The 10,709-nt window shown below is 39.3% G+C and overlaps 1 protein-coding gene across 1 annotated transcript; it reads right to left on the bottom strand.

The window, feature by feature from the left end:
• Window positions 1-6,227: 6,227 nt before the first annotated feature.
• On the bottom strand, window positions 6,228-10,076 carry LOC141435895 (uncharacterized). The gene has a single exon (XM_074098734.1). The coding sequence runs from the start codon at window positions 10,074-10,076 to the stop codon at window positions 6,228-6,230; it is 3,849 nt and encodes a 1,282-aa protein (XP_073954835.1).
• Window positions 10,077-10,709: the final 633 nt, after the last annotated feature.

Genomic DNA, 10,709 nt, shown 5'->3' on the forward strand with positions numbered 1-10,709 from the left:
TAGAAGTGCACTAAGTAAGGATTTTTTGTCTTTTTAAACTTTATCTATTTCTTTGTTTATTGAGGGTAATCCTGAAACAACTGAGCTGATTTAAAAAAAAAATCTATTAGTGAAAGCTTTTTAAAAATATATACCTACCCTAAATAATAGAAACCTGTTTCAGTTCAATCGCGGACAAAGTGGTTTTCTATTGAATTCACTTATTCCTATCCTACGGGAATCCTATGTCGCGAAGGTACGAAGTCGCGGGCAAAAAAAAATTACACCCCTGACCTGAATATGTGAAACAGGGCATCAAAGTTGATTTTTAAATTCGAAAATTTGCAAATATAATCCGCCAAAAAATCATTTGAAACACGAAAATAAGGATCGTGAAAAGTAAATCTGTGATACCCCAAACGCGAGCGAAGCCGCGGGCAAAAGCTAGTATATTAAAATACTTATTACTTAGATATAAAATTATGAGAGCCGGGATTAGTTCCTATCCTTGTTAGTAAATAATTTGAGGCAGACGGGGAAGTTTGTTAAATTCATTCAAAGGATTATTGTGAAAGTGATGGCACGTTCAAAATAAATATTCATCGAACTTCATAATTAATACCAGTCAGTGAATTTGTTGTACGTTTTATGACATAAAACGATTACAGGCGGCGGCGGTGGACACGCTCGAATGTTTACCCGATTTCTAAATTAATGCTAATGCTTAAACCTTGAAGAGTTATGTCAATATTATAATTAAGAACTTAGTAAATTTAAGCAGAATTATCAATTTAATTTAATATAAATCGCTTGCTCAGTCTCACGTTTGGTACTCGCATGCAGTGTAGCATATTGGCGTAGGTATGCGATGGATTCGTAGAGGGTAACGCGGCGTAGTTGGTAGCATACTTAGTGCCTATAGTCAAGACATTGATTAATTTATTTATAAATAAACATTTACAGGCTTACAGTATATAAACCAAAGCACCTGTAATGTTAATTGGTACATTAACAGTAGATTCATTAGCAGTGAGTAAAGTATTCGCAATCCATACTTCCATACTAATATTATAAATGCGTAAGTGTGCGAGTTTGTGTGGTTGTAGGTATGTTTGTCTGTCTTTCACGGCGAAACGCAAATGCATTCATTATCATAAATTACAATCATTATAAGTAGTAATCAAACTAACAGGTAATATGAAGTGAAAAAAAATCATTGATATAAATAGGTACTTTTGTAGACCTCCACAAAGTAAAGCCTGAATGATTCGAGTTTTACAGTTTCGCCGCGTACTGCATTTTAGTGAAAAGTATAAGGTAGTAACAAGTTTAGTGGCCTTCACTCATTTCCTCGAATGTACATTGAATACTGATTCTGCTATTCGAGGAGCTGGCAATGAATGCAATCGATGAGTGCCGATGGTGATTTAAAAAAATAGAATACATTTTTTACTTTAGGAAATAAAATTGGTGTTGTATTGTACCGCTCTTATTGAGCTACATAAAACTTTTTCGTTGAAGTGAAATAAATTGGAATTGGCATACAAAACGAGCAGATTGTAAATGAAATAAATGCTAGAGTTTTCTTTAGTTCAGATTCCACATGCACAGAGTAATTTTAGTTGACAACCCTGAAATTGATGCTCCAATAGAACGTAATAAAGTTAGCTCTCTTCTTCTTTTTAATTTTATTTCATGCTCATTTCTTTTTTGTTCTTTAAAAAAAATTTTGCTAGCATATTTGATAGTGACAAAAATATGCTAGCAACAATGCAGCCTTACCCGGCTCTAGAGTAAAATTGTTACGCTGTGGGACGGGCGCAAGCTGAATATCAGCGCTGCAAGTTTCCTTTGCTCGCAGCTTATGCTGCCTGAGCCCATTGCCACCTGCTTATGTTTTTTTTTTATTTTGAAACCTGTCGTATTTTCGGTGGCAATAAATGTTTTTATTATTATTATTATTAGCTAAAAGTGGTTAGATTGAACGCACCCTTTCGATTTCGATGAATTGTGAGCACATTCGACTGAATCCCACAAGATCAAGAGAAATTGAAAGCTACTTATTTTGAAACTTTTAATGTGAACAGCCAGATTTAGGGGCACATCTTCAGAATAATTGATTTTTCGTTGAAGCAGAAAACGATCACTTGAGTGCCTGTCCACTAAAAGTCTAGATATCTGGCCAAATTGAAATAAATTTAACTCCTGAGGCCCGACGTAAAATGTCCGTTTTCATAATTTGAACCGAATGTCAATCAAGTAAAGTTCAATTCTTTTCACGCCAGGCCCCACGAGGCTATTTCAGCTTTTCTATTTATCTTATTTTTTATTTCGTTACGCAACCATTAATGGACTTTTCTATTTATTTTTATTTGATTACCTATGGACTTGTGTTTGGAATTTCTTGTGTTTTAGGGATCCAGATCGTTGTCCCCTGATGGGTTGCATTTTAAATGAAAAATAATTTTCGTACATATAGTAGGTAAAGTTGCTATGTACGATAAAGATATTACACACTGAATGCTGAACACAGAATCACAAATACAACATTATTTCTCCACCAATCTATTTTGAGCCAAGTTTTAAACTATGAAAACTTACCTAAAGATACCACAAATAAATTTCGAGGAAATAAACAAAGCAAAGCGAATGCGACCTTTTACGACATTGGCAAGGCAGAACCCGTATAACTTGTACAACATAAATTATCTAAAAGCTATTAAACACGATTCTTCGATATAACTATTTATAATGGATATCTGAACAAAACTTAGCCTATTATCATAACCATGATCTAGTTCTTCCTATTGCGAGGACGACAGTGGCCAGAAACTGTGGTGCAATATACCTACCTCTCAAAAATCTGACAAATTGGAACTACGAGTATTGACCTGAGGCCGTATTGCCTAACGTTTCTGGCGCTCGCGATCGCAATCAAATGCCAGTTTTTGTATGCGAAAGCTGTCATTGAATGCGATCGCGAGTGCTAGAAACGTTAGGCAATACGGCTCTGGGGCCGTATTGTTTAACGTTTCTGCCCGCGATCCAACTGAGTGACAGTTTGTATGCGAAAGCTGTCATTTGAATGCGATCGCGAGTTCAGAAACGTTAGGCAATACGGCCTCGGGGCCGTATTGTTTAACGTTTCTGGCGCCCGCGATCACAATTGAGTGACAGTTTTTGTATGCGAAATCTGTCATTTGAATGCGATCGCGAGTGCCAGAAACGTTAGGCAATACGGCCTCTGGGCCGTTTGTTAATGTTTCTGGCGCCCGCGATCACAACTGAGTGACAGTTTTGTATGCGAAATCTGTCATTTGGTTGCGATCGCGAGTGCCAGAAACGTTAGGCAATACGGCCTCTGGGGCCGTATTGTTTAATGTTTCTGGCGCCCGCGATCACAACTGAGTGACAGTTTTTGTATGCGAAAGCTGTCATTGAATGCGATCGCGAGTGCCAGAAACGTTAGGCAATTCGGCCTCTGGGCCGTATTGTTTAATGTTCTGGCGCCCCGCGATCACAACTGAGTACAGTTTTGTATGCGAAATCTGTCATTTGTTGCGTCGCGAGTGCCGAAACTTAGGCAATACGGTGGCCGTATTGTTTAATGTTTCTGGCGCCCGCGATCACAACTGAGTGACAGTTTTTGTATGCGAAAGCTGTCATTTGATGCGATCGCGAGTGCAGAAACGTTAGGCAATTCGGCCTCTGGGCCGTATTGTTTAATGTTTCTGGCGCCGCGATCACAACTGAGTGACAGTTTTGTATGCGAAATCTGTCATTTGATGCGATCGCGAGCCTCACAACGTTAGGCAATACGGCCTCTGTTCTGTTATAAGTTACACGTATTTTTTTTAGTAGCTATATGACGTCATGTATATAACCGTTCCTTTAAAAGGCTTACTTACCAAAAAAAAACGATAGTGATTACTATTCATAATCTTCGCCTTCTCTAGTGCCAAAAGCAAAAAAAAACTCCATTTACTTTTGAGAGGTAGCTTTGTGTGTTCATTAAGAGAGTACAATAACCGACGTCGATGTGTTACGATGCCTATTCATTCATTGTTGTCAATTCAGTCCATAAGCAAAAGCCAGCACCCCTAAAGCTTGCTCTCTTTTCTACTGTATTGACGGACGTAATTCATTTAGCTAACTGGTTAATTGAGAATAAGCAGGGATTGTGGATGTCGTGCCGCAATAACGCACCAATTTTTTTATACAGATCATTTTAGCGATGGAACAATGAACAACGATTACGAAACTACGCTAAATGAAATGGATAAAGGTAAAAAAAAATACCTCTGTCCGTCAAGGAGAATGCATAGTTGTTCTTTTCATTTTAGTCGCTATAGTTAAGCATGGATAAATATAGAAATCAACACTTATACTACTCACATACTTTTGAAAACAGAAGAAACACAATATGCGATGTAGGTTACAAAAACAACCGTTATTTAAAAACGGAGTCACCTGAGGCACCTTAAATATACTCAGCGGTACAAAATTTGGCTCACACTTTAAACAAAATTACCGATTCTGCATACATTTGAGGGCCAGATTTTTTGCCGCTCAGTATAGCTGGTAATTCCATGTTTATTATGAAAATGTTATTGATAGGTCTAATCTCTTTGTTTCGTAAGTCGACTACATAAAAACTCGTCCATGACGACAAATTTATCATGAAAACAGCCTCACTTCCGTAATTTTATATCTCAGAATTTAATAATGAAAAGGTAGTCGCAGGTAACAGCTAGTTTTAAATTGATTTCGTGATATTTCAGCAAATCATTGGGTTACTACAATAAGCACTAACCCAATTCGAATGTGAACGATATAATATAAGGAACTTACTGCATCTATCTTGATATTTTTTATGGAATCAAATTACTTAGGATCTTTCAAACTTTTTAGTTGCGGCTGTCAAACTACTACAGCTGTCAAAGTTGTCGTGAACTTATTTTAAATAAATACACCTAAGCACGTGGATGACACAAACCTTTTTCATCTCTTCTTCTTCTTCTTTGTACGAGTAGCTTGTATGAGAATACGAATATTTTTATTCGACCTTGGATGTTTAATAGATATTTTTATTTGTGTATTGAATACATATTTATATTTAGAAGTATTTTTATCCTAGCATCCATAGTAGGTAGGTATAAGCTTTGGTAATTTGGGACTAGTTGCTATCAATCGTTTATTTATTATTATATATTTATTTTACTGGGTGTTGCTCGGGGCTTCGCCCCGTTGCAGTCTTTTTTAAATTTCGTAACGACAAACCTTGTCCTGATAATAACAAACACAACAAAAAAATGATTATGCAATTCGGTGCCGTCGTTCGAAGTTATGCGCGTACATACATTTCGGCGATTCATTTTTATTTATACAGAAGATTATATGCTTCGCTGCATGGAAAACATTTTGGATGTAGAAATTCATCTCAAGAGAGTGAGCGCACGTTCAGAGATCGGGTTCGTGTTATTTTATTTAAAAAATAATTGTGCAATTAGGTCCCAAAATAAAACTAGAGTTATATAACAAACTATAATACACAACTTATCTAACACAGGTATAAACACACATATGATGGTATTGCGATGATTAAAAAGCATGTTCAGTCAATCAAGTGTCGTTGTTCCGAGATGAATCTTAACAGCGCGATTCAGGAATAGCGCTCGACGGAACAGCGCCATCTGTCGGAATTTTGTATAACTAAAACTTGCTATGAATAATGCTGCGAAGTACAAATAGTAAAAGCATTACAAATATTGTGGGTTTTGACTTCAGGTTAACAATCTGTTATATCACCGTGAAATTCAAATTATAACAATAACAAATATAAAACAAGAAAAAAAAACAAAAAAAAATGCAAAGGTAAAAGAAACAAAAAGATGTTGCGTTGAGGATTCGAATGAAGAACGCTCGCGAAAAATACAAAGATGAAACATGCAAAAAGATCTGTGTCGTGGGATTTGAATGTCAGACAAACTCAATTACAATTTGAACATTCCGCCCACCAAGGACAAATGTAAAACCTTTGACCTTAACTCCGCCCACCATGAATAATGTAATTTCAACAAGCAAACATCCAATCCTACTAGAATTACAACAATCAGTATACTTATCTAAATAACATTGTGACAAATATGAATTTGCGCGTTGTTTATACATGTCTAACAGTATGAATAAATGTAATGTTTAAAAAAATATATTTGGAAATACAGTGTTTAGGCACACAAATATTTACCTTAAACATCAGTTGGTAAGAAACACAATTTACCAACAGAACGTTTTATAATGTTACCCTTGCAGCGCAAGCTTACAACTCTAGTGATTCCATCCAACCCTGGGTGTTTATCTACTATAATGCCGTACAGCCACTTAGCTGGAGGTAAATCATCTTCCTTAATTAGTACGATATTTCCAACAGCCGGCTCCGGCGTCTGATGGGTCCACTTATAGCGATGGTGAAATTGGGTAAGGTATTCGTGTGACCAACGGCGCCAAAATGTCTGAACCATCCTTTGTGTCAGCTGCCACCTTCTCAAACTATTAATGTTGGCAGCTTCGTAGTTTTCATCTGGTGGCAGCACTAGAGGTTCGCCCACCAGGAAGTGACCTGGTGTCAGTGGCATAGGTTCCTCACTGCTGTCGTTTATCCGGGACATAGGTCTTGAATTGAGGCAAGCCTCTATTTGAGACAACACTGTAGTCATCTCCTCGAAGGTTAAGGTCGAGTTGCCTATAACTCTTTTTAGGTGGTGTTTTGTGCCCTTAATTCCAGCTTCCCAAAGGCCTCCGAAATTTGGTGAGTGTGGCGGGATGAAATGCCAGGTTGTGCCATTCGCAGCTAATTGATCCGCAATTTCGATAGCAATGCTGGATCGTTCTTCAGCGTACAATTGTCGTAATTCGCGAGCGGCACCAACAAAGGTGGTCCCGTTGTCACTCCATAGGTCTTTGCAATGCCCGCGACGCGCTGTGAAGCGTTTGAACGCTGCTAAGAATCCTGAAGCTGTCATATCGCTTACAACTTCGAGGTGGATAGCTCTTGTAGCCATGCAGATGAAAAGGCAGATGTACCCTTTGTATGAGTGATGGCCTCTGCCTTTCGAAGTACGGATGTTGATTGGGCCTGCGTAATCTACTCCACTTTGGCAGAAGGGTCTATTAGGAGTTCCTCTAACAGTAGGCAGCTGACCCATAAATGGGTGCCTTGACGAAGCGGCATAACGGGTGCAGATCACACACTTACGAACGAACAATTTTACTACATTCGTTGCTCGGAATATATAGTACTTTGATTTGATGTAGTTTAACATAAGTTGGGGGTTACCGTGCAATGTTTTGTCATGAGCATGATCAATGACTAGTTTCGTAAAGTGTGACTTAGAAGGCAGAATGATCGGGCGCTTCATCTGTTCTGCTATGCTTGAGTAGTCCAGTCTCCCATGAACTCTTAAAATTCCGTCTTCATCCAATTTAGGGTTTAAAGAAATTAGCTTACTTTTCCTGCTGATGCTTCTGTTTTCCTTTAGGGCAGTCAATTCTTCTTTAAAATGAATTTCTTGCACCATTTTAATACACGTTCTTAAACTGTCTTGAATCTCTTTGCTCGTTAACCACTGACAGATAGGTTCATGACGAGCGCGTTTGCCTAATCGTTTGCAGACGGCTACGACGCGAACCAGTTTCCTCAATCTGGAAAACCGTCTTATTAGATCTTCCGAGTCTTCCGCACGGTTGTGATTGATGCCAGAGGTGTTTAATAAACAAATTTTATTATTTTTCTTTTCTAAATTTGTTGACTCGGATGTTGTTTTGGTATAAGAAATATTTTTCTGTTGCAGCCACGAAGGACCGCTTTTCCACAGCAGTTCCTGCTCCAGTTGATGTGTTCCTCTAGAAGCACAGTCCGCTGGATTGTCCTTGGAAGACACATGTGACCATTGAGACGGCTCAATTAAAGTGATGATCTCAGATACGCGGTTGGCTACAAATGTCTTCCATTTATTCGGGCGGCTGTTGATCCAAGAAAGTACTACAGAGGAGTCAGTCCACGCGTGGATGTTTATTTTGTCGATCTTCATGACTTCTCCGACTTCCTTTAATAGCCTTGTGAGTAGCACCGCTCCGCATAATTCCAATCGCGGAATTGATACCTGTTTGATAGGAGCAACCTTGGTTTTGGCTGCAACTAGTGCGACGTGCACATTTCCGTCTTTACTTACGGCTCTGACATAAACAACTGCAGCAAATGCCTCACTAGAAGCATCAGAAAAACCTTGTAATTCCAGGATTTGATCATCTGAAGATGTGTGCACCCATCTAGGAAGTTTGAATTTGATTAGTTGATTTAACCTTTCCCTATAGCTCAGCCAGTCGTTCAGTAGCTGAGGTGGAATTTCTTGGTCCCATTCAATCCCTGAAAGCCATAATTTTTGAATGAAGATTTTGGCTGTAATAATAACCGGTGCCAACCAGCCAAGTGGGTCAAACAGTCGTGCAATGTTGGATATTACACTTCTTTTTGTTATAGGACGTTCTAGCGGCGGTAGCTGCACAGAATACTCGAATTCATCGGTGCTCCGGTTCCAGGTGAGTCCTAAAATCTTCATGACAGTATCTATTTTAAGTTGTACACTACCTTCCGTTTGCTTATTATCCTCGTTAAATTCCTGCATTAGCTGTTCGCTATTGCTACTCCATTTTTGCAACTCGAAACCTCCCTTTCGCAAAAGTTGAATTAAATCTTTGTAAATTTGTTTGCCTTCTTCCACCGATTCGCAGCCTGTTAACAAATCATCAACGTAGAAGTGGTTTAAGACTCTCTCTGCCGCCAAGGAAAGTTTTTCGCCTTCATCATGGGCTACTTGATGAAGAGCACGCACAGCCAAGTATGGTGCGGAGGCGGTTCCGAATGTTACTCTGAGTAGTCTCATGTGTTTTAGTTCCTCTTGAGAATTATCTCGCCACAAGATACGCTGATAATCAGCATCTCCTTGGGTTACCTTTACCTGCCTGTACATTTTCACGATGTCCGCTACAAGGCAAATTGGATGAGTTCGCCAACGAAGAATTATGTGACGCAGGTCAGGTTGCAGTGAAGGACCCACCAAAAGATCTTGGTTTAGTGAGACTCCATTGGTTCCTGGACAAGAAGCGTCAAACACGACACGTAATTTGGATGTAAGTTTGTCCTCTCGGATGATGGGGTGATGCGGTAAGTAGACAGCGTCATTCTTATAAATTTCCTCTTCTGGCACTGTCTCCATATGACCTAGTTCGATGTACTCGTTAATTACCTGAGAGTAGCGTGTTTTTAGCGGAGAGTCCCTTGCAAATCTTCTTTCCAGTTGAGCAAAGCGTTTGGTGGCTACATTCAGAGATTTACCATGTATGCAACCGGGATCAGTGTTACGAAAAGGAAGCTTAACTATGTAACGACCTGCACTGTCACGTTGTGTGGTGGTTGCAAACAATTCCTCACATTTCCTTTCATCATCAGTATACTGTTCCTTTGGATTTGTCACAAAATTATCGGCCTCGAGCTCCCAAAACCTTTTCAAGAGGTCGTTTTCAGATATGTGGATGTGGTTAGCGCTGATATTTCTGTGATATACCGAGTTATTTCCATGAATCGGTCCAGATAGGATCCAACCCAAAGAAGTTCGTTGAGCAACAGGTGCTCCATGAGGAGCCTTAACGATGCCATCGAGTAATATTTGACCATAAACGTCCGCCCCGAGTAGTACGTCTACTTTGCCGGGTACGTTGAACGATGGATCTGCCAATTCTAATTTTGAAAGTTCTGACCACAACTCAACAACGATGTGTTTGTTTGGAAGAACCGATGTGAGTTTGCTCAACACAAAGGCGTCTATATTGACTGTAAAGTTAGGATTAAGAAGTGATGAAATTTTAACATTTACTCTTGACTTGGACGCAATAGGTGCACTCTCCTCACTTCCCAATCCTGAAATGGAGCTTTTGTGGGGAATTTTCTTAAGTCCAAGCAGCTGAACTGCAGCCTCCGTTATAAACGAAGCTTGTGACCCTTGGTCAATCAAACACCTGAGCGTTATACCTGGACCCATTTTCGACTGTGCCTTAACCAAAGCCGTTGCCAAGAGAATTTGACTTCGACTGGTCGAAAAGCAGGTTGTTGTTGTGGACTCATCATGCGACAAATCAGCCGCTGTTGCATGTGCAGCAACATCTACGATCGGCTGGTTAGTTTGATCTTCAATTGTGCTAGTAATATTTTTAGGATGAAGTAAGGAATGATGTTTACGCTTACATATTCGGCATCTAGTAGGTTGACGACATGAGAAAGCATTATGACCTGAGCTGAGACAATTAAAACACAAACTGTTGGATTGAATGAAATCACGACGAGTGCCAACTTCGACACTTGCAAAACCCTTGCAATGACATAATTTGTGACTTTCGGAACAGTAGGCACAAGAAACGTCTATCACATGATGTACCCTTGCACTGACAGGCAGATTAGGATTTTTCTGACCAAAGTTACCCTTTGACAGTTTGGGATCAATGAACTCAAGTGCTCTGAATCTAGTTTCCAAAAAGTCTCTGAACTGATTCAGGGTGGGTAAATCATCCGAAGACTCGCTAACCTTAAGCTCCCACTGTTTTCTAGACTCACCATCCAATTTCAGACAGATTATATGAATTACAATTATATCCCATGTACTTATGTCTATACCTAA

Source organism: Choristoneura fumiferana, chromosome 15, assembly GCF_025370935.1.
Source record: "Choristoneura fumiferana chromosome 15, NRCan_CFum_1, whole genome shotgun sequence".
NCBI lineage: Eukaryota > Metazoa > Arthropoda > Insecta > Lepidoptera > Tortricidae > Choristoneura > Choristoneura fumiferana.

Bases quoted from the DNA above. Each gene is read 5' to 3' on its own strand.
- LOC141435895 (XM_074098734.1), bottom strand. From the start codon at position 10,076: ATGGGTCCAGGTATAACGCTCAGGTGTTTGATTGACCAAGGGTCACAA.